At 45.8% G+C, this 24,167-nt stretch overlaps 1 protein-coding gene across 3 annotated transcripts in view; it reads left to right on the top strand.

Annotated features, from left to right (window-relative positions):
* GTPBP1 (GTP-binding protein 1) overlaps positions 1-24,167 on the top strand; it is a 125,989-nt gene that overhangs the window by 17,089 nt on the left and 84,733 nt on the right. For all 3 annotated transcript variants that reach the window (XM_068346544.1, XM_068346543.1, XM_068346545.1), the window contains exons 3-5: positions 5,244-5,355; positions 15,467-15,647; positions 19,180-19,358. In XM_068346544.1, the coding sequence (XP_068202645.1) occupies positions 5,244-5,355; positions 15,467-15,647; positions 19,180-19,358 (472 nt within the window). The remainder of the gene's footprint in view (positions 1-5,243; positions 5,356-15,466; positions 15,648-19,179; positions 19,359-24,167) is intronic.

Here is a 24,167-nt window from a genome sequence, read left to right as displayed (position 1 = left end):
CTGTTCTGTCTGATGAGGAGGGGCCTCAACAAGACCAGAATATCGGTCAATCTTTCAATGACCCTCATAGCTCCGCTATGGCATCACGCGGAATGATTTCCGGACCTTCTGCAACTCCTAACGGAACTTCCGAGAGAACTCCCTCCACGACACGATCTACTCAAACAACCACACGCCAACATCTCCCACAAAGCCGTAGCTTTGCTACGACTCCACGCCTGGAGACTATCCAGCATCTCCTCGCTGAGAGAGGATTTTCGTAACAAGTTGCGATTAGGATGTCTGGACATCTGCGAAAATCATCCGCATCTGTCTACCAGGCAAAGTGGAAAGTCTTCTGTGGTTGGTGTCGTGGAAGGGGTATCTCTCCACTCGATGCCACTATTCCAACAATAGCGGAGTTCCTCGTGTATTTGCGGGAAGAAATGCGCCTTTCAGACTCGGCGGTGAAAGGCTATCGCTCAGCCTTAAGTCTAGCCTTCAGGCTCAAAGGAATGGATATTTCTTCCTCGTTGGAACTTTCCCTACTCATACGAAGTTATGAACTTACCTGCCCTCAGTCGGAAGTGAGACCTCCTCCATGGAACGTGGTTCGAGTTCTCAGGTCTCTTAAGAGACCTCCCTATGAACCATTACGCCAGGCTTCAGATCGCCACCTAACTTGGAAGACGGTGTTCCTACTAGCTTTGGCATCGGCCAAGCGAGTCAGTGAACTTTATGGTCTCTCATATGACATCGCCCATTCAAGGGGATTGGGGGAGATAACGTTCAAATTCGTCCCTGAGTTTATTGCTAAGACTCAGAATCCTGGGGTGCCGGATTCTCGGTTCGACTCCTTCCAGATTTCGAGTCTTCGTTCTGTAACAGATGACCCAGACCATCTCCTACTGTGCCCAGTAAGGAGTCTGAGGCTATATCTCAAAAGAACGGCCGCAGACTGTCCTCAAGTGCAAGCATTGTTTGTTAGCACTGGGAGGACTAAGAGGAGGGTCACCAAGAATACCATTTCGGCATGGATTCGTAGGGTGATCCATCTGTCCCTGAATCCAGACCCTCCTCCGTCACGTCGCCCTAGAGCACATGACGTCAGGGGCGTAGCTACGTTCCTGGCCTTCAAGAAGAATTTTTCAGTGACGCAGGTTCTTCAGGCTGGGGTGTGGAAGCGTCAGACGACCTTTACAGCCCATGACCTGCAAGACGTGACCCACAGGAGGCTTGATACGTTCTCTATCGGCCCTGTGGTGGCTGCACAACAGCTGGTTTAGTACCTCAGGCTCTTTAATGGACAAGTAGCAGAAGGTTGAGGGCATTGTTACCCGGTCTTAGTCTGCATGAATGAAAAGGTTTGTCTGGCCCTTATTCTTTTCTTCATCTTCCCCTCTCTTGGGGAAAGCAGCATCCTGGGTTCTTTGCACAGTTGACCTCAAACCACTGCAGGTAAACCATGTTTCCTTGTGTTCCTAGTATTAAGCTAATACTGTCACGTCCCTATACCCTGACGAGGTGGTATTGGGAGATTTCTAGCCTAAGTTTCCATCTAAAGGACTACAGGTCAACTTCCTAGGACGAGTCACACTTTATTATACCTTCACACACAGCTTGCGTAGGCTGCAGTCCTTGCGTAGCAAGGTTCTAGCGAGGTGCAGGGACTCCTTATTGTTGAGTGCTGACACACTCAAATAATGAGTCCCCGGGCAAAGCCGAAAGCCAGTACTGGCTGGGACTTTCCACCCTTCCTAATGGGTGAGTCACCCCTATTAAATAGCGTGGTTTGTATGTCAGTTACGGAACAGATGACAAATTCCTAGATAATTTGTATTTTTCCTAACTATGCAAACCTTAGCTATTTAATCAAACTTGTCCACCAGCCTTGTCCCCCTTGAAGTCCTACCTCCAAGCAAAGTGAGCTCAAGCACAGGTGTGTGTGAGGGGGGGGGGGGGTAGAAAGCTACCCTCCCTACCCCCGCTAACTAGCGGTGGGGTAGTAAACCCTCATTAAAATTCTAATGGCTTGTCATTTCAGCTACGCTGAAAGTAATAACCCCTATTAAATAGCTAAGGTTTGTATAGTTAGGAAAAATACAAATTATCTACGAATTTGTCATATTTTGGCTTCGGATGTGGCAAGGACCAAGCTGATGCCAAAGAAACTTTTAAGCTCCTTCTCTCATTCTCAACCTGTTGTCCCTTCTTCTGATTCCTCTAGTGCTGGGTATATTTGGCAGTTGTATACTTCATCATGATCCAGAATTTGACAAATCCCAAGACGCTGATGAAGTATACTGATATGGTCATTTTGGGTGCAAATTCAGTGATCTTGGCATGCTAGTCAACAAACCACTGGGCCAAGTAGGTCCTGAAGAGGAGGAAACAGTTGCCTCCCACTTTGGCAAAAAAAGGAGGGAAAGAGTAGGCACTATCCTTGGTAATGCTCAATTCTGGATTCTGTAACCCTCTTCCTGCAGAAGGACATGGAGGGTAAGATGGAGAAATGGAGAAAGGCAAGCCATGATTGCCATTCTAGCTCCAGCAAGTGATACGAAGCTATAAGAAAGGTAAATTCCGGGCTGGAGGAATGTCCTAACAGACCAACAGGATTGTCAAGGGCAAGTTGTAGAAGCAGAGTGGTTTCAGCATCCTTGCATGGTAGAAAGGCTTGTTGTTTTGTGGGCTTACCAGCGAATAACCTGTATACCAACCAGCTAATAGAAGCCCCTGTGTTTTGTTCCTTCAAACCTATGGGCAGTGTTTAAGAGCACATTTCAACCCCCCCCCATAGGATGACCTAATGCTTATAACTTTTTCTCTATTCAACCTGATTTTCCATTGGATTAACAAGGTGTTGATCTTGAAAGATCTCAGGATGGTCCTTGTGACTCCTCTCGTAAAGGTATCAAGAGAGATTCTTTCATGGCCCACTCTTCTTTGTCAACTGCAGTCTGGCCCACCCACAGATTACACTCCTTGTGTCTCTTACTTGTGCAATTGTTTAAGCTCCTGAGAATATTGTTTAGCAATAATATGACTGTGATGAAGGTCTTATAGCTAGCCTGAGCAGTGATAAAGATAGTAGGTGAGCTTCAGTAAATCTTTCATCAAGTTGGACTCTCAGAGGGATACAATTCAGTCTTCTTTAGTTTTGGGCCAGCGTTTGTGATCAAAACCTAGGACCCATTGGTCCTTGGCCCCAAGTTCGAGATATAGTTGATTCTCTTTCTCTGAAACTAACTAGTTAGGTTTGTATCCAGTGATGATCCTGTATGGCTCTTTGAAGAGAACTCTGCAGTTCAGGCCTGAGCATTGTAGATGTTTTGTTAGCACTGATAAGAAAGGAAAGGAAGTGTCCAAGAACACTGTTTCTGTCTGACTTTGTCAGACAATGAGGCAGGCGTATGCATTGTTCGAAGAGGATGGGACGTCGAGCGACCAACTTAGATGAGAGTTCGCAAAGTCATGGGTATCAGCCTGTCAATAGCCCTCCAAAAGAACCAGTCGGCTTTTCAGATAATGAAGGAGGGGGTCAGGAGATGCTTGACCACTTTCACCATCTTTTATGCTATGGATGTTGCCCACAAGTCCTTGGATCTGGGACACCTTTTTCCTTGGTCCTGTTGGGGTTTCTCAGAAAGTTGTGTAGCCGGTCCAGCTTCTTCTCGAATCATATAAGCATCTTGTGTAAGGTAGTGTTTTTAGCATAAATCAAGAAAGAAAGATAGAATGACTCTGTCTTCTACTTTTTCCTTCTTCCCCCTTTCTAAGGGAAGCAGCATTCAACTTTCACATGTTGGATCAGACATCTGATGCTGGTGAGCTTAATAATAGAGTAATCTTTCTTCAATGACAGGGTCTGAGAGAATGTGGTGGCTGATGTGGTAACATCCCTGACTGGTGAATGCCAGACTGTGGTTTGAGTCCCACTCAAACTTGAAAGTTTCTTTGGTCACTGCAACCTTACCATCCTTGTGAGCTAAAGATGTGGGGTTTGGGGGAGCCTGTAGGTCTATCTGCTGAGTCATCAGCAGCCATTGCATAGCCCTCCTTGGTCTTAGCTTGGATGGAGAGGGGGCTTGGGTGCTGATCATATGTATATATGGTCAATCTCTAGGGTATTGTCCTGCTTGATAGGGCAATGTCACTGTCCTTTGCCTCTGCCATTCATGAGTGGCAAAATGAAAGGAAATGAAACCCATTTGTAATAAACCTGGTAAGTAATTTTAGAGAAAATTTCTCCCTCAAAGCTGATTTGGAGGATTTTAGAGTAATCATCATCAGTCCTGCATGGGTTCAGGAAGAATTAGACTTCCAGGGAAGAAAAATTACCCTCCTGTTTGTTTCAAAGGGACTGTTTTCTCCTATTTAAAGGTTTTAAAGGTTTAAAGGTCGCTCATGAATGGCAGAGGCAAGGGACTGTGACATTGCCCTAACAATTAGGACAATGCCCTAGAGACTGACCATATATTATATGATCAGCGCCCAGGCCTCCTCTCCAACCAAGCTAGGACCAGGGAGGGCCTGCCAGTGGCTGCTGATGACTCAGCAGATAGACCTATAGGCTCCCCCAAAGCCCCCAACCTTAGCTCACAAGGATGGTAAGGTTGCAGACACTAATGGCACTAACGAGTCTGAGCGGGACTCGAACCCCCGACTGGCAAACACCAGGCAGAGACGTTACCAATCTAGTGATGTTTTAAAAATATCTAGTTTCAAAAGTAACACTTTCCCTCAACCAACCCTCTCAGCCATGAGCAGAAGTTCAAAAGTTGCTTGTCTTTGACAAATAGTGAGTAGGACTATCCACCTTGTACCACCTGTTACTAATTATCTACCATGTAGATTTTTCAGTGGTCATTGGATTGCATGCTGAATTACCTTCTATTTTGAAGGGTTGGGGTGTGTATTGCTGGAAAAATACAAATTGCTTTGAAAGAATTTTAAGTTTTCTGAGGCTTCCTTCTTAGACAGGATGTATTTTAATGGTTAATCTATTTTAATGAGTGGTGAGTGTAATGTGCAGTTTAACATTGTCTAGAATTATGAAATAACAGTTGATTTTAGGATGTTTTGAATGTTCAAGTGTAGGCTGAATTAAAGGGTCTTCCTTCCTTGCTAGTTTTCTAATTTATAAGAAGGCCACACCTCGGAAGTCCCTTATAAGTTTAATTCTTTTTGTATTTGATTTGTGAATTGGATAAGTACATTACTGTATGAAACCTGTTTAAATAATTTCACATTTTTTCTTCCAGAATATGTTGATCAGTCCCAATGACACTGTTTTTGATCAACTAAGAACGCACTTGCAAGAGAAGATATGTGATGGGAATGGAGAGATGCTTTTTGATGTTGGAGTAGGAGCAGGTGTGTTTCTGAGATGTTTAAAGTAATTAATGAAATGGACAGATTTTTATGTTCGTGCTGGTAATCTGGTAATTGATTTTAATTGTTGAAACACTGCTCAAATTAAGTGAAACAAGTAAAAAATAACTTCTTTTAACAAATTTCCCTCTTGTTTTTGCTGAGTGTTAATATCCTTTGACTTAGGATTTATCAGTCATATGTTGAAGGATTTTAACTAAAGGTGGATGGACTTTTATAGTAATACAAAGTAATATATTAAAGGAGTCTAACATTTATTCTGTTATAGCTGAACATTTGATGCATAATTATTTGTATAAGCCTCCCCTATTGTTCATATTGCTTTTATCCTTGAAGCTGACTCAAGAGCAATGTTATCCAAAGAAATTAAATCTTTCCCTGGCCTCTTGCCCACCAAGATGACATCTGGTTACTAATGGTAACTTAACGGGAAGCTAGCCAACGCAGGGTGAGGCTAGGTTGTACCTGCTCTAAGCAGTCTCTCACGTTGCTGTGTCTTGAACAGTTGATGTTTATGCCATATAAGTGGCTCCAGAAGTCTCCAAAAGATTTTGGAAACATATTTTCTGTTTTTATCGAGTGATCAAACATAACATATCGTTCGTTGAGTGCCAGTTTTTGAGTTAAAGTAGCCAAGAACGGAAGTATACTGGAGGTTTTTACAAAGGCATTCATTCTCAACCACTTGTTAACTATTTGTTACAAATTTAATAGTGGGTTTTTAGAATCGCCTCTCCAATGAATTGAGCGTTTCCCTTTGTGGTTTTAATTTAACTATTAATTGGGTTATCTACTTTTGGAATTACTTTGTATGTAGATGAGAGTAGCGCTTTTTCCTATCTGTAGGTGTGTTGATTTTATTAGTAGGAAGTTTGTTCACTTACATTTCCTCGTTTTAGTTCTGTTCAGCAATTAGCTGACTACTCTAAGCTCTATGCTTGAATTGATTAAAGATTTTGTTAATAATTGTTAATATTTTTTTTTATTTGAGTATGATTATCTATTTTCTGTTTCCTTCTTGACCCTACAAAACGCCTGTGTTCAAGATAGTAGCAAATCTTATAACACGGAAGTAGGCATTCAGTGATCAACCTCGCATTACATATATATAATGACGTAAAATTTATAGTTTTGTTAAAATTGAAGAGATTTCTATTTAAAGTTTTACAGTAGTACCTTGGTTTATGAGTTTATTTCGTTCTGGGTTTCCCATAAGAAATAAAGGAAATTCACATGATGCATTGCACACTTCCATAAATGCACACATATTCATTTCTTCCCTCTCACCCTAGGAAGGAACAACCTCCTCACATATTGTCTAAATATTAAGTTATTTGTTTTTTATTATTAATTTATTTTTCTGTAATTTACCAACTCTTAATTAATCATACTCCAATTGGCATTAATGACCATTGTTATTATGCCAGGCATTTATCAATCATTTATTCATTTATTTGCTAATCAATTAAGATGAGTCAACAGCCAAAGACCAGTCAGGAGAAAAATATTCAAAATATAGTAGAATAAAAGAATTAAAGTATTTCCTGTGGATAGATCGATCATCAAAAAATCTTAAAAGGCTTTCTCAAAATGCCAATTTGTTCCGTAACCGAAATACAAACCATGCTATTTAAAGAGGGTTTACCTTTTAGCGCAGCTGAAATGACGAGCCAATAGTTTTAACGAGGGTTAATTACCCCCGCGCTAGTTAGCGGGGGGTGGGGAAGGGTAGCTTGCTACCCCTCCCCCCTCCACACACCGGTGACTTGCTTCACTTCACTTTTGGCTTGGCGGTGATCAGACGTGTCTGCTCATCGTCCTCGTGACAGCCTTTAATTTTCTGCTTTTTCTTTTCAGCGTGTGTGTTGGTTGGAAGTTGACCTTCATTATTTTTTTATTTCCTCTTTACAATGCGTACATGCCCTGGGGTTGCCGGCCGTCCTTGTGGGACTTTCATGTCGGACGTAACTACGGATCCGCACACCCTCTGCCCTCAATGTCGGGGCCGACGGTGTGACCAGGAGAACATGTGCCGTGAGTGCAGGGAGTGGTCTGCCTCCCAGTGGGAGAGGTTTGGCCGTCGGCGTAAGAAGAAGTCCTAGAGAGACCGTTCTCCTCCGGGGTTAGCCTTGAAGGAGGAAGGTTCTCGGGACTCTTCTTCCGCCGCCCAAACCTCCTCCGAAGCTCCCCCTCGTCCGCCTCCTAAGGAGAGTCGGCCGAGTGGGAGCGCAGGCCCTTGTTCTGTTTCCCGACCTTCGGTGGGGGGAGAGGGCGTCGCCTCCCATAGCGAGGCGGTTCCCCCTCCTCCTCCGGGGGAGGTTATTGATAATGCCTTAACCAATGATGATCTTTTACAGATTTGGTCGTCCCTGGGGCTTAAGGGCTTGCCCTCCAGGGTCGCTTTAATTGACCTTGTCTCGTTGGGGGCCGCTGTTAAGCAGTCGCCGGGGGTAGCAGAGGTAGACCCTCTGTCTATTGTCGACGTCGTGGTGACAGAGGCCTCCGACGTGGCTGGGCAATCCGCCGCAGGTGCTGTTGCGGATGATGGTGCTATAGGCTCTCCTCCCCCTTCCGTACATCCTTCGAAGGGGGAAGTGAGTCTTTCTGTCTCTGCTGCTGCTCAGCTTCCTTCTGAGGGAAGTGCTTTGACGGAGACTCCCCTTCGGAGGACCGATGGTCCCGACGATCTTCCCCGAGGCCGCCTCCGCCGTAAGGCTCACCGTCCGCTACGCCACAAGGGCCTCCCTTCCCCTTACAGGGGGACTAAGAGGCGCCTTTTTGGGTCTTCATCCTCCGGGGGGGACTCTCCTCGTCAGCCTCAACCTTCAGCTCCGCCTTCCTTGAACCTCTCTGCAGACCGTTTACCATCTCCTGCCAGATCTTCGCCTTCTGGAGAACTCGTCACCCGACGGGCAACGGTCCCTTCGGGGCTAAGGGATCCTTCCCTTCCTCGAGCAGTGCTAGCGCACAGGCGCTCTCCTGCCCGCCAGCGCTCTCCTGCCCGCCAGCGCTCTCCTGCCCGCCAGCGCTCTCCTGATCTTCAGCGCTCTCCTGCTCGTCGGCGATCTCCTGCTCGTCAAGACTCTCCTGCTCGTCGGCTCTCTCCTGATGTTCGCCCTTCTCGCCAGCGCTCTACTGCTCGTCAGCTCTCTTCTGAGCGTCAGCGCTCATTTGAGGACCATCGCCCTGCGGTCTCTGACCACCCTATAGTTCCTGCTGAGCTCCCTGCTCACCATCTGCCTGGTCCTGTGGCTACGCAACATCGTGCTACGCGTGTGTCAAAAACACATGTTCGCCAACGCGCCAGCGATCTTCCAGTTCCTGCTCGTGAACGCACCGCACCACCTGCCGCGCCACCTGTCCTTTCACATGACACGCGTCGACCTTCTGCTCGCCAACGATCTCCGGCTCTCCAGCGATCACCTACGCGCCAGCGATTACCTCCTCGCCAGCGTTCACCTGCTTGACAGCGCGCACAGGCGATCTTAGTATCGCCTATTCAACAGCGACAGCCGGCGCGCCAACGTTCTCCAACGCTCCTGAAGGAACATGGTTCGCCATCACGCGATCGCCCTCCTGCGCATGCTGCTCGCCATTGCACGATCGCCCTCCTGCGCATGCTGATCACCATCGCACCCCATCTCGCGATCGCCCACCTGCGCATGCTGCTCGCCATCGCTCGCCATCACGCGATCGCCCTCCTGCGCATGCTGCTCGCCATCGCTCGCCATTGCACGATCGCCCTCCTGCGCATGCTGATCACCATCGCTCCCCATCACGCGGTCATTCACCTGCGCATGCTGCTCGCCATCGCTTGCCATTGCGCGGTCATTCACCTGCGCATGCTGCTCGCCATCACGCGATCGCCCTCCTGCGCATGCTGCTCGCCATCGCTCGCCATTGCACGATCGCCCTCCTGCGCATGCTGATCACCATCGCTCCCCATCACGCGGTCATTCACCTGCGCATGCTGCTCGCCATCGCTTGCCATTGCGCGGTCATTCACCTGCGCATGCTGCTCGCCATCGCTCGCCAACGCGTTGACATGCCACATCGTGCCATCGCCAACCTGAGCGACCGCACTCACCAGCTCATCATCGATCGCCTGTGGATCTACATCGCCAGCGGTCTTCCTCACCCTCGTGGCGGCGCGTTTCCTCGCCGTCGCGCCAACGCTTGCGTTCGTCGCCTCGGACACGCGTTCATTTACCTGCCCACCCTCGCGCCCACTCGCCTGCGCGCCCGCGCGACCGCTCGCCTGCGCGCCCGCGCGATCATTCGCCTGCACGCTTACGCGACCGCTCGCCTGCGCGCCCGCGCGCGATCATCCACCTGCGCGATCGCTCGCCCGCGCTCCCGCGCGACCATTCGTCCTCGCGCGACCATCGTTCGCGGCGAATTCCGCAGCCGATGGTAGCAGCAGGAACGCGTGCTCCTAGACGGCACTCGGGATCACCTCCACCCAAACACAGGTTGGTAGTGCAGGACGAGGAGAGGTTAGTACATCATTCTTCCCCACCTTCTTTTCAGGCAGGTACCGTGGTGTCCACTCCAGAGGATCGCCCGATCCCTTTCCCTTTAGCGAGGATTTCGGACTCTGTGTCCTTGGAGCAACAGACTTGGTTTGGTCCTCTGGCACGGGCGTTAGTAAGGGTTATGAAACCAGCACTCGCCGGCCAGGGTAACAAACCAACGGCTGTCTCTCCTACGCTGAAGAGAAAAAGAGGAGTGGACTTCGTGGTGACTTCCCCCAGGGCGAAGTTGGTTCCCAAGAGGTCGGTCGCGAAGGTCCCTTCTCCTGCACGAGTGCTCTCTCCTTCTCCCGTGGACGAGGCCTTTCCGTCCTCAGGTGAGTCCAGTGGGGCGGTAGTCTTCCCCTCGGCACCAGGGGGGGAGACTTCGCTTCATGCAGGAGAATCGTCTCGTGAGGAAGGGGCCCCTCGAACCTCGTTGTTGGGATCCTGTATCCCTCCCAGGAGGGAATCCAAGGACTCCAAGACTGTCCCTAAATCCTCTGCAAGGATTCGTCAGGAACCCACGACTACCCAGGGGAATGTCCACGTGTCACCCCAGGAAGAGATCCCTGGGGCAGGAGACTTAGCTGCCAGCCCGCAGGGAGGAGAACAGCAAGAGTCCGAACATGCCTTCTGGCAGGTCCTAAGCCGGATAAGGCAACTTAACGGGCTTATGGATCCAGTCATCACCCCCCGTGAAGGCAAAGACACGATTTTGGATGAAGTGTTTGACGTTCGGAAGGCCCCTAAGACCAGTGCGGCTCTGCCCTGGTCTCAGGGGTTGAAGAGTGCCAGAGCTAGGGCCAACGCTCAGCTCGCACTTCTTGCCTCCTCCTGTCGTTCCACTGCCGGGAACAAGCTCATCCCTCCTCCTCGTCTTCAGCAGAGGAGATATTTCGAGATCCTGGGTGAGCACAACCTCGCTCTTCCTCTCCATCACTCTGTGGAGGAGCTGGCGAAGGGAGTTCCCCTTGAGAAACTCTCTGCCCGGCAGGTGTCGTTCTCGGCGGCAGAGATCCTTAGCCACGAGAAGGTCGCTAAGTGTGCCATGCAGGCCACTTCGTGGCTGGACTTTTGGCTAGGATCTCTGGGCATCCTATTGCGATCGGAGGACTTGTCCAAGGAGACCAATAGGAAGGCCCTAGAGACCTTCTTGCTCTCGGGCACCCGCTCCATCGAGTTTTTGGCGCACCAGGTTACCACCCTGTGGGCCAACTCGGTGTTGAAGCGTCGCGATGCTGTGTCCGAGAGATTCCATCCGAAGGTCCCCGCCGTGGATGTGTGTAGGCTCCGACATGCTTCCCTTCTGGGGGAGAACCTGTTTGAGCCTCAAGACATGGAGCGAACGGCTGAGAGGTGGAGGAAATCCAGCACGGACTCCCTCCTCCATAGGGTCCTTACAACTCGGCCCTATAAGCCTCCAGCCCCGCCACAACAGCAGCAACAGCCTCGTAAGGCTCCCAAACAGGCACCGGCAGCTAAGAAGGTGGTGTCTAAGCCCCAGCCCTTTCCAGCCAAGGTCAAGAGGGGCGGTAAGTCCTCAAGGGGAGGCAAGACTCCTAGGGGTGGCGGCCGCGGCTGCAAGCCCTAGGGGTGGCAGTCCCCCTGCGTGTCCACCTGTGGGGGGATGCCTTCAGCGTTGCGTCCGCAGGTGGCAGCAACACGGGGCCGATGCTTGGACGGTCTCAGTGATCGGCCAAGGCTATCGCGTCCCGTTCACAACATCTCAACCTCCCCTGACAGCGAATCCAGTATCGTTGAGCTCCTATGCCACGGGATCGGCAAAGGGCTGACCCTTCAGGCCGAAGTCGAGACCATGCTCGAGAAGGGTGCTCTCCAAGAGGTCGTGGACGGCTCCCCAGGCTTCTTCAGTCGACTCTTTCTTGTAGAGAAGGCTACTGGAGGCTGGAGACCCGTCATCGATCTCTCAGCTCTGAACAGGTTTGTCAAACAAACCCGGTTCAGTATGGAGACAGCAGACACGGTCAGACTTGCGGTGAGACCACAAGACTTCATGTGCACACTGGATCTAAAGGACGCGTACTTCCAGATCCCAATCCATCCGTCTTCCAGGAAGTACCTGAGATTTTGCCTAGACAACAAGATCTACCAGTTCAAGGTGCTGTGTTTCGGTCTCTCCACAGCTCCTCAGGTGTTCACCAGAGTGTTCACCCTGATTTCATCTTGGGCGCACAGGAACGGCATTCGTCTCCTTCGTTACCTGGACGATTGGCTGATCCTAGCAGACTCGGAGTCGACCCTTCTTCGGCACCGAGACAGGCTTCTGGATCTTTGCCAGGATCTGGGGATCGTGGTAAACCTCGAGAAGTCCTCTCTGCAGCCGTCCCAATGACTGGTTTATCTAGGCATGCTAATAGACACCAATCTCCACAAAGCCTTTCCATCAGACGACCGGATAGCAAGACTGAGGAGGGGGGCGGAACCCTTCCTCAGGCGGAAAGAACTCCCCGCCCAATCGTGGTTGCGTCTCTTAGGCCACCTATCCTCCCTGGCCCGTGTGGTTCCAAACAGCCGCCTCAGGATGAGATCCCTTCAATGGCGGCTCAAGTCCCGGTGGAATCAAGGATCCGATTCCCCGGACATTCTGATCCCAATGGGGTCTCTGGAACAGACGGACTTGCGGTGGTGGCTGGCCGACGAGAACCTGCGGAAGGGAGTGAGTCTTCTCGTCCTCCCCCCAGAATTGACTCTGTTTTCGGACGCGTCAAAAGAAGGGTGGGGGGCGCACGTTCTGAACCAGAGGGCCTCAGGCCTTTGGTCAGAATCAGAAAAGTGCCTACACATCAACCTGCTAGAATTGAAGGCCGTTTTTCTGGCTCTTCAGCAGTTCCAACGGTCCCTGGCGGGTCACTCCGTGGTGGTGATGAGCGACAACACCACGTTAGTGGCTTATATCAACAAGCAGGGAGGCACTTTTTCGCAACAGCTATCCCATCTTGCAGTAGAGACTCTGAGGTGGACCGAAACCCACTCGATAACACTATCAGCTCGCTTCATTCCTGGCAAGAGGAATGTGCTCGCCGACAGTCTGAGCAGGGCTTCGCAGATAGTGAGTACCGAGTGGTCTTTGGATCCTCAGATAGCCAACAAAGTCCTGACTTTGTGGGGTTCCCCGACTGTGGACTTGTTCGCGACAGCCTTGAACTTCAAGCTGCCCCTGTACTGCTCCCCAGTCACGGACCCCAAGGCACTCTGGCAAGATGCTTTCCAGCAACGGTGGGACAACATCGACGTGTACGCCTTCCCACCGTTCTGTCTGATGAGAAGGGTGCTCAACAGGACCAGACTATCGGTCAACTGTTCGATGACTCTGGTAGCTCCGCTATGGCATCACGCGGAATGGTTTCCGGACCTTCTGCAACTCCTGACGGAGCTCCCAAGGGAGCTTCCTCCACGACACGAGCTTCTCAGACAACCCCACTTCGGCGTCCCTCACAGGGCCGTAGCCTCGCTTCGGCTTCACGCCTGGAGACTATCTAGCGTCTCCTCGCGGAGAGAGGCTTTTCGCAACAGGTTGCGGAGAGAATGTCTCGGCACCTGCGAAGGTCCTCTGAGGGAGTCTACCAAGCAAAGTGGAGAGTCTTTTGTGGTTGGTGTCGTGGAAGGGGTATCTCTCCACTCGATGCCACTATTCCAGCAATAGCGGACTTCCTCGTGTATCTGCGAGAAGAAATGCGCCTTTCTGTCTCGGCAGTGAAAGGCTATCGCTCAGCCTTAAGCTTGGCCTTCAGATTGAAGGGCGTAGATATTTCTTCATCGCTAGAACTCTCTTTACTCATACGTAGCTATGAGCTTACCTGCCCCCAGTCGGAAGTGAGACCCCCTCCTTGGAACGTGGTTCGAGTCCTCAGGTCTCTTAAGAGACCTCCCTTTGAGCCGTTACGCCAGGCCTCCGATCGCCACCTGTCTTGGAAGACGGCCTTCCTACTTGCCTTGGCTTTGGCCAAGCGAGTTAGTGAACTTCATGGTCTCTCGTACGACATCGCCCATTCAAGGGGATGGGGGGAGGTAACGTTCAGGTTCGTCTCTGAGTTTGTGGCCAAGACTCAGAATCCTGGAGTGCCGGATCCTCGGTTCGACTCTTTCAGGATCGCGAGTCTCCGTTCTGTAACAAGCGACCCAGACCAGCTGCTACTATCTAGTGAGGTGTCTGAGGCACTACTTGAAGAGAACGGCTGCAGTCCGTCCTCATGTGCGAGCTTTGTTTGTGAGCACAGGCAGGACTAAGAGGAGGGTCACCAGAACACCATCTCAGCTTGGATTCGAAGGGTTACCCACCATGCCCTGAATCCTGACCCTCCTCCGTCACGTCGCCCTCGGGCCCACGATGTCAGGGGTATTGCTACATCCCTGGCCTTCAAGAGAAACTTCTCTGTGACGCAGGTACTTCTAGCTGGGGTCTGGAAGCGTCAAACGACCTTCACAGCCCACTACCTGCAAGACGTGACCCACAGGAGCCTCGATACGTTTTCTATCGGCCCTGTGGTGGCTGCACAACAGCTGGTCTAACCTCAGGCTCCATTTTGGACAAGTAGCAGTAGGTTGAGGGCATTATTACCCGGTCTTAGTCTGCGTGAATGAAAGAGTATGTCTGACCCTTACTTCTTTCTTCATTCTCCCCTCTCTTGGGGAAGCAGCATCCTGGTCCTCGCATAGCTGACCTCGACCTCTGCAGGTAACCCATGCTTCTTTGTGCTCCTAGTATTAAGCTTAATACTGTTGCGTCTCCCATACCCTGACGAGGTGGTATTGGGAACGTCCTATCCTAGAATTCCTATCTGAAGGTCTCAAGGTCAACTTCATAGTACGAGTCACACTCTCCTCCTCACACTGCTTATGTAGGCCACTCGTTCCTAGCGATGCTAGGAACTTGTGAGGTACAGGGGCTCCCTCTCTCTAGTGCTGCTCACTGAGGGATCGAGCCCCCGGGCAAGCCGAAGTCAGTAAGGCTGGGGACTTTCCACCCTTCCTAAGGGGTAAGTCACCCTCTGTAAATAGCGTGGTTTGTATTTCGGTTACGGAACAAATGACAAATTCGAAGATAATTTGTATTTTTCCTAACCATACAAACCTTAGCTATTTACACATATGTGCCCGCCATCCCTGACCCCCAAGTCAAGTCCTACCTCTAAGTGAAGTGAAGCAAGTCACCGGTGTGTGGAGGGGGGAGGGGTAGCAAGCTACCCTTCCCCACCCCCCGCTAACTAGCGCGGGGGTAATTAACCCTCGTTAAAACTATTGGCTCGTCATTTCAGCTGCGCTAAAAGGTAAACCCTCTGTAAATAGCTAAGGTTTGTATGGTTAGGAAAAATACAAATTATCTTCGAATTTGTCATTTTTTTTCATTATTTCTTGTACCCATTTTCCTCCACTTACCTCCTGGGGATATCAGGTTGATGATGGTATAGCAAATACACTAGGGGGAAACTTTTATTTCATTTTAATGTTGTGAAGATTGCACTGTGGAATTAAAGTCATATTGTTATTGAAAGTTAAGTATGGAAATAATTTATTTAGTTTAAAAGCCTATTTCTAGTAAAGATCAACTTCCCTTACAGATGATACTGTGAATGGTTTGTTTGAGGAGGAGTACGAGGCTTCTGTTGCCACACTTAAATCGCTAGCAAACACACTGGAGGCTGATTGTGTACTCCTTAGAGAAAAGAAAGGGAAAAGCGGAACCCAAGGACAATTTCTAGTTAGAAGGAAGGCAGATTCAGAAGATTTTATGGAAGTTAGGTAAGAATATATTTAAGGGACTTGCATTGTATTAGTTTGGTATTAGTTTGTTGAGTGTAGTTGGAAAAGTGTATGGTAGAGTAATGATTAATAGGATTAAGGATAAAACAGAGAATGCAATCTTAGAAGTACAGGGTGGTTTTAGAAAAGGTAGGGGTTGTATGAATCAGATTTTTACAGTTAGGCAGATATGCGAGAAATATTTAGCAAAAGGTAAGGAGGTGTATGTTGCGTTTATGGATCTGGAGAAAGCGTATGATAGAGTTGATAGGGAAGCAATGTGGAATGTGATGAGGTTATATGGAGTTGGTGGAAGGTTGTTGCAAGCAGTGAAAAGTTTCTACAAAGGTAGTAAAGCATGTGTTAGAATAGGAAATGAAGTGTGTGATTGGTTTCCGGTGAGAGTGGGGCTGAGACAAGGATGTGTGATGTCGCAGTGGTTGTTTAACTTGTATGTTGATGGAGTGGTGAGAGAGGTGAATGCTCGAGTGCTTGGACGAGGATTAAAACTGGTAGAAGAGAATGACCATGAATGGGAGGTAAATCAGTTGTTGTTTGCGGATGATACTGTACTGGTTGCAGACACAGAAGAGAAGCGTGACCAACTAGCGACAGAATTTGGAAGGGTGTGTGAGAGAAGGAAGTTGAGAATTAATGTGGGTAAGAGTAAGGTTATGAGATGTACGAGAAGGGAAGGTGTGCAAGGTTGAATGTCATGTTGAATGGAGAGTTACTTGAGGAGGTGGATCAGTTTAAGTACTTGGGGTCTGTTGTTGCAGCAAATGGTGGAGTTTAACCAGATGTACGTCAGAGAGTGAATGAAGGTTGCAAAGTGTTGGGGGCAGTTAAGGGAGTAGTAAAAAATAGAGGGTTGGGCATGAATGTAAAGAGATTTCTATATGAGAAAGTGATTGTACCAACTGTGATGTATGGATCGGAGTTGTGGGGAATGAAAGTGATGGAGAGACAGAAATTGAATGTGTTTGAGATGAAGTGTCTAAGGAGTATGGCTGGTGTATCTCGAGTAGATAGGGTTAGGAACGAAGTGGTGAGGGTGAGAACGGGTGTAAGAAATGAGTTAGCAGCTAGAGTGGATATGAATGTGTTGAGGTGGTTTGGCCATGTTGAGAGAATGGAAAATGGCTGTCTACTAAAGAAGGTGATGAATGCAAGAGTTGATGGGAGAAGTACAAGAGGAAGGCCAAGGTTTGGGTGGATGGATGGAGTGAAGAAAGCTCTGGGTGATAGGAGGATAGATGTGAGAGAGGCAAGAGAGCGTGCTAGAAATAGGAATGAATGGCGAGCGATTGTGACGCAGTTCCGGTAGGCCCTGCTGCTTCCTCCGATGCCTTAGATGACCGCGGAGGTAGCAGCAGTAGGGGATTCAGCATTATGAAGCTTCATCTGTGGTGGATAACGGGGGAGGGTGGGCTGTGGCACCCTAGCAGTACCAACTGAACTTGGTTGAGTCCCTTGTCAGGCTGGGAGGAACTTAGAGAGTAGAGGTCCCCTTTTTGTTTTGTTTCATTTGTTGATGTCAGCTACCCCCCAAAATTGGGGGAAGTGCCTTGGTATATGTGTGTGTGTATGTGCATTGTATTGCCAGTTTCTGAGCATTATATTCAATAATATTCTTACTTTGCCACCAATATTATTTTATTGAATCTTACCAGGTTTTCATCCTGCTTACTGCTTTCAAGCTACAGCTTTCCAACAATTAAATAGAAAAATAAAAAAGAACTTTCTTGCACTTCCTATATTTCCCCCCAGGATATTATTAGTACCTCAACACCATCTGTGGAGTGTAATTGCAACTAATGTTAAGGTGTGATATTAAAAACTTTATAGCCTTGTGTTGAATTGGAGCATCAGGATATTCTGATCACACAGCATGATGGCTTTGGTTAAATCATTACAGTTTGGTTTAGTATATAGAGCAAAAATATCAATGTATGTTTTTTTCTGGTTTCAAGTTTTTCCTGAATTTTCTGTGAATGGACTGTGATTAGATAAGACTCTCATTTACTTTGTGTTTCATGACAAGGCCACATAGTGATTTGAAGCATAGATGTTTGGAAGGTGCACAGTATCCAAAGTAAACTATGCCAGAATTTGTCATGCTGGTTTCATTTATGGTTGTGATTAGCAAAATAGAAGTTAGTGTTCAATATATATATATATATATATATATATATATATATATATATATATATATATATATATATATATATGTATATGTATATATATATTATATATATATATATATATATATATATATATATATATATATATATATATATATATATATATTTCTGGGCTTGACCTGTGTCACTCCATTTTATATATATATATATATATATATATATATATATATATATATATATATATATATATATATATATATATACATATATAGATAGATAGATAGATAGATAGATAGACATGCCAGGTCCAAACTTGTATAACTATACAGTATGTAAAGTTTATTTAACAGATGCAGATACTCATGAATGTCACAAACATAGCTGAGTAGTACATGTAAGATGCTAAGGTTCACACCATGCAGTTTGTGCTAATGGCACTAGATTTTTATCTAGTGTCTAGTGTAGGATTTGCTCCCAGATTTAGTAAATTCTATAAGCGTTATTTACCTCATGAAAATACTTTTCTTACCATAATGGATTCTGTGTAATAAAGGGTGTGTTACATTATTAAAACAGTGCCACCACAGAGATTATTAGATTTTCATCATCTTTTTATTGTAATAGAAGTAATTCCAAACAATTGCTTAAAGGATTAGGATTAGGAATTCAATTTTCCATTACACAAGTTATGTACAGCTATGATGTAAATGTTAACATGTGTAGGGTCTTAGGTTGTGGAGGCATTAATGAAGATTAAGGTGATGATAAAGCAGCTAAAGCCACAACTACTGTTACCTCTCCAGTGTTACTATTTCCAGCAGTTGTTATTTATCACCTATAAATCACATGAATTTTATTTTATGGTAGACATTTGTGAATGATAATTCTAATAACAGCTGGATTAAATGAAAACCCCTGTAGTTAGCATCAGAAATATTGATGTGGTCAAAATATTAATGATATTTTAACTGCTTTGGAAAAGGAAGGTGAACAGATGAAATAGATTATGTTAGATATTGAATCAAATGTGTAATAGGAGTTAGATGTTTTAGGAAGTTGGTAATGATATGAAAGAAAGAATGTATCTTTAAACAGTATACCATGGTTAAAATGCTGGAAAATTAAATTGTCATTTTCTAGTGACTTAGGGATTATTGGTGCATTCGCAAGAATATCTCTTCTCTTCTTTTATTGGCTGAACAAAAGATGAATATGTCTAGGACATTTGAGAGACATGAATCTGGTTTGATAATGGTAGTGGTTTGAAAGAATCTTTTATTTTTGAGAATAGTGTAGATAAATGTTCAGGGTATGGGACTCGAATACATTTACTGGACAGTACTTTACTTTTGTAACTTCATTTAATTGAATCCATATTGACTTTTCAGGGTGGCTGTTGTCGGTAATGTAGATGCAGGGAAGTCGACACTTTTGGGTGTTCTGACACATGGTGAACTTGACAATGGTAGAGGGACAGCGAGAATGAAGCTTTTCCGACACAAACATGAAATGGAAACTGGTAGAACATCTTCTGTTGGTAACGATATTCTCGGCTTTGATAGTCAAGGTTAGTACTTACAGTAGTTCTTTATGCTTCACATTTTTATTCTGGTGCTTATATAATCTATTCAAACTGTCAGATTTTTAGATTTTATTTTTACCCTGAAATTTATAAGGCATATCTGTTAAATACAGTGATGTAGGATTGACTATATGAATAAGTTCTACCCAACATATATTTGCCTATACATTTTACAGAATAAAATTATAGGATAGTACAGGTCCACGATCGATAATCTGGCACCTATTTTAATATGGAAATAATCAGGATATCTATTGAAATTACTGATTACAATAAGATTATTGATTCTGTCACTATTGAGGCTTTATTACAACTGGAATTTTAATAATAGAAATGCATTACATCCTTTGCAGGAATTATGAGAAAAACTTCAATCCCCCCATAACCGTACAATATCGCTCATCAATTGCTTGCAAAAACTAAACTAACTAAATATGTGAAATTATTTTGAGTTCATTCACTACCCTGAATGAAACATGTTTTAGTATGTGAATGGTCTTAATGCATTACTGTAGTTTATTACACAATATCAAGACGGAAGAAGTGTTTTGACAAAGAAAAATATCTGTGTTTGGGGAGGTCCTGTTTAGACCCAATTACTTTCTTGTTAAAAGGCTAGAACATGGAATCCAGTATGACATACGATACCAAAGAAATGTATTTCCCTACTACAGGTCCTGTTTATCAACGTACAAAGCACAGAATGTGTTTATAAGTGAGACCTGTGGGCTCAGGCTCCATTGAATCTATCACAGCAAATATAATGCGGAAAATTAGCTGACAACCAATGACATGTCATTACCGAGAGCCAGTATTGATACTGGAGACAATACTACCTGCAAGCTATGTTTGTGCCCAGCCGCCATCCTCTATATTCAGAGTAAGATTCATATGTCCCCCGCTCTATGGGAGACTAGGGAGGAAGGAGGGTCTTTGGGATTATACAGCACTTTCCCAGAAAAGGTTTTTACTTTGTCAAAACCCTCTTATTTGGGATAATGTGCTGTATGGTCCCCAAAAACTAATACGAGAGCAACAGTTGAAGTGGCTATTCTGGAGGGTACTTATCCTTGATTTGTGTGTTGCCTTCTTCATGTTGACTAATTTTATCCAACATTTCATCTTTAGTCAATGGGTTGTATCAGTCATTTTATGTATATTTCTGTACATATTGTTTTTGTTATCATTATTCATAAGTTATTTTATAAATATGATGAGTCTTTTTATTGCTTTTAATTCTTATGCTGTCTAAGAGACATTGTGTGAAGTCCGGGACTAATATGTCCTAGACTTTGCCAGCGTCATCTACTGTATTGAAATATTTGTGGCCTGTATGCCAAAATTCAAGAACCTTACAGTTGCCTCCAGACAGGATGATATTCTATTATGCTGAGAAACTTTGCTGAGAAACTCTTTTTTTAAATATTAAACTTAGCCGGTGAATATATAAATAGCTGACGTCTCCGACGGTCGACAGATTCCAAAAACTCGCGAGCGATCGCCATGAAGGCTGCCGGGTGTGCCCACCAGCGCCGACTATCGGCCAGATACCGCATATACTTCTCAACCAAACCAGTTCTTCTCTGTCGGTGTTACAGACAACACTGGTTCCGCTCGCGCTTGACCTCGAGTTTTCTACCGATTGGTGAAGTACTTGGTTTTGGTTTTATTGCTTTCGCCGTGTTGGATTATTCAATACTATCTTCTAAAGAAATGCTTTTGAAAGGAGAGGAAAAGTTTTTGCCCTTGCTTTTTTTAATCTCGCTCTGGTTTTTCCATAGAGAAAAGATGGCCGACCCTTCCCTCAGTGTACGGAAGTGTGTTAAAGGCTTTTAGTAATTTTTTTATCACTATAAATTATTGTTGATATTTATAGATTTACCTCTATATATTTCATATCTCACCCGCCTTTATTAGGCCTCTTCGATTAGCTTTCCATTTATACTAAACACCGAGATAAATTTTATGTTTTTGTTTATAAGCGGTCTTTGCCTTTTCTTTGTAGGCGGTCCTGACTTGGAAAACGAAGTTAAACAACGTTGAGCCCATTCAACTTTTATTTTTGTTTAGATTGATGAGATGAATACTTTTAGAACATTTTTTAAGAAATTTATTCTTTGAATAGTCTTCGTGCTGTTTTTCAAAGATGAACTAACGTTTGGTTTTTTTATGCTACGCAGTTTGCGCTCTATCGTTACGATAGAGAAAGAGAGAATCACGGTTTCACTTTGCAGAAAGAGTAAATCGATTTTGACGTTTTGTTCATTCGTCTTACAAACTGAAGTTTTTTAGATACTAATTTAAAGGAACATGTTAATTTTCAATTTCTTAGTCCTTTTAGTTTTTTCCTTTAGTCAAATAACCTGTTATTGACGAAGAGTGAGTGAGCCATTCTCTTGTGAGTGACAAGAGAGAGAGAGAGAGAAAGAGAGAACGATCCGATCTTTATTCTCGTCCCAAGTCTCTGTACAAGGAGTTTGGGAGCGAGTAACGTTGTTCTCGATTCAGATTTTTACTCTCGTCCCAAGTCTCTGTACGGGGAGAGAGGATAAAACGTTTTAGTTTTTATTCTCATCCCAAGGCACTGTACGGTGAGAGATTGAAAACGTAGTCCTAGTGAACTAGTTTTAGTCTCCTCCCCAGTCACTGATCCTTATAACTTTATATATTTCCGTTTTATTCGATATATATGTATATGTTTATTAATTTTTGCATGTGTGTTTCATTTTGTACTAATGTACTTACATTATACGACATATTTCGCAATTCTAACCTTTTGATTTAAGGAAGAATTGCGTGCTTCAGGTAGAAATCAGCTTTATTCATGTCTAATGTGAAATTATTAAAAAATGCGATATCAGTGAAGAAAGTGCGAGAAACATGTTCGTTTGTTCGTGCTTGTCGCCTGCCTAGTCCGAGACCTCTTTCAGGCTCCCCTGCACCAGGGAGAAGGAATGTCGTAGGACCTAAGGGAGTGAGAGGTGTAAACCAACGAACAGACGTTCCCTCAAAGGTATCAGACGTTGCTCGTCAAGCACGTCCTTGCCATAAGACAGGAGAGACGAAGTTTCTCCTCGTCTTTTTAAAAACCTGGGCGTAAGGTTTCGAGACGGTTGAAACGTTTATTAGTTCCTTCAGAACAGGTTCAACGTCCTAGCTGTAGTCATCGTGAGAGTCCCGTTCATAGCGATGACGTTCATGTACAGACGTTTCTGCCACAGACTCGACGTGACGTTGAGTGGTAGACACCGTAGACACGACGTGACGTCGAGTGTCAGTCACCGTAGTCACTATATAGCATCGATCAGCAGTCACCGCTGTTACTACGTGACGTTTGAACGTCAGCCACCGCAGTCACAGGTTGATCCGAAGTTAAGTGTTTTGCAAGATATGCTGTTAAAGCTTTCCTCTTTAATAGAAGCTTACGATCCTGTTCCTGTGCGAAAGGATCCTTTGCTTTTTTGTACGTCACGGTTCTGGGATACGTGATTCAGGTCTTCAACCTTCTAAACGAGCTTTGTTACGTCACGCTGACGTTATCCCTAGTGACAGCTTTGCTGTTAAACGAGATGCGGAGCATAAATCTCGATGTAACTTTGATCGCTTTGAACGTCAGCCACCGCAGTCACAGCGTGACGTTGAGCTGCAGACACCGCAGACACGACGTGACGTTGAGCGGTAGACACCGTAGACATGACGTGACGTCGAGTGTCAGTCACCGTAGTCACGATATAGCATCGAACAGCAGTCACCGCTGTTACTACGGGACGTTTGAACGTCAGTCACTTCTGTCACGACGTGTAGTAGAATAACATTCTCTGCAGTCACAACGTGACATCGACTCTCCAACTTTAACTTCTGTTCATATACAAGTTGATGTAGCCTGTCAGGCTTTTCCTTCATGTCATTCTGAATATAAATCTCCTTCTCGCAAGACTTTAGATTTATCAGATGATGTGCCTTCTGAAGAAGTTGATGACCCCCTTTCAACTAATGTACCTTTGGGGATTCATTCAGAAGAGGAGTAACCTAGGGTTGTCCAACAATCCCTTGTTTTATAATTATGAATTTCTTTAGGGAAATTTTGTCCTACTCGTTTTGTAACGGCTGCTCCGCCATCTGAGTTTACTCTTGGCATGACTTTCTTCGACTCCTACATTTACGAAGTCAGTTCTCTCTTGTTCTTCCAAGAGAGCCATGCTCTTACTGGGAGACTGGTTGGAATCCAGGAGAAGTTTAGGAAAGTCTGCTTTTGCTTTTCCTCCTTCTTAATTAGCTTCTCGCTCGAGCGTCTGGTGTGACACAGGAGAAGTTCTCGGTTGGGGAGTACCTGCCTCTGCCCAGGGAGACTTCTTAAGCCTAGTGGACAATCCTCGTCGTCTAGCCATGAGACGCTCCAAGATTTTATGGTCTGCTTCAGAGCTAGACCATCTCCTGTTAGGAGTTTTTTCGAGCGTTTGAAGTATTTATTTGTTGGATTGGTCCCTGGGAGCCTTAAGTAAGAAGGTCTCTCCAGCTGTCAATGTATTGCTGTACAATTATGTCATGCATGAACAAGGCTATCAGGGATGGCTCAAATGAGCTGGCAGCCACGTTCACTGCAGGAGTACTTAAGATGTAAGTGCGCTCAATGTGTTCATTGTCAAGACAAAGTTCACGATGAAGACTACCAAATCTGTCTTGGCAGCAGTAAGGGAAGGCGACTGGATGGTCTCTCTCGACCTTCAGGATGCATACTTCCACATCCCGATTCATCCAAACTTTCAACAACATCTGAGGTTTGTGGACGGGAAA

The sequence above is a fragment of the Palaemon carinicauda genome, chromosome 22, assembly GCF_036898095.1.
Source record: "Palaemon carinicauda isolate YSFRI2023 chromosome 22, ASM3689809v2, whole genome shotgun sequence".
Taxonomy (NCBI): domain Eukaryota; kingdom Metazoa; phylum Arthropoda; class Malacostraca; order Decapoda; family Palaemonidae; genus Palaemon; species Palaemon carinicauda.
The sequence above is the reverse complement of the archived record's forward strand: the minus strand, read 5'-3'. Positions and strand labels throughout refer to the sequence as shown.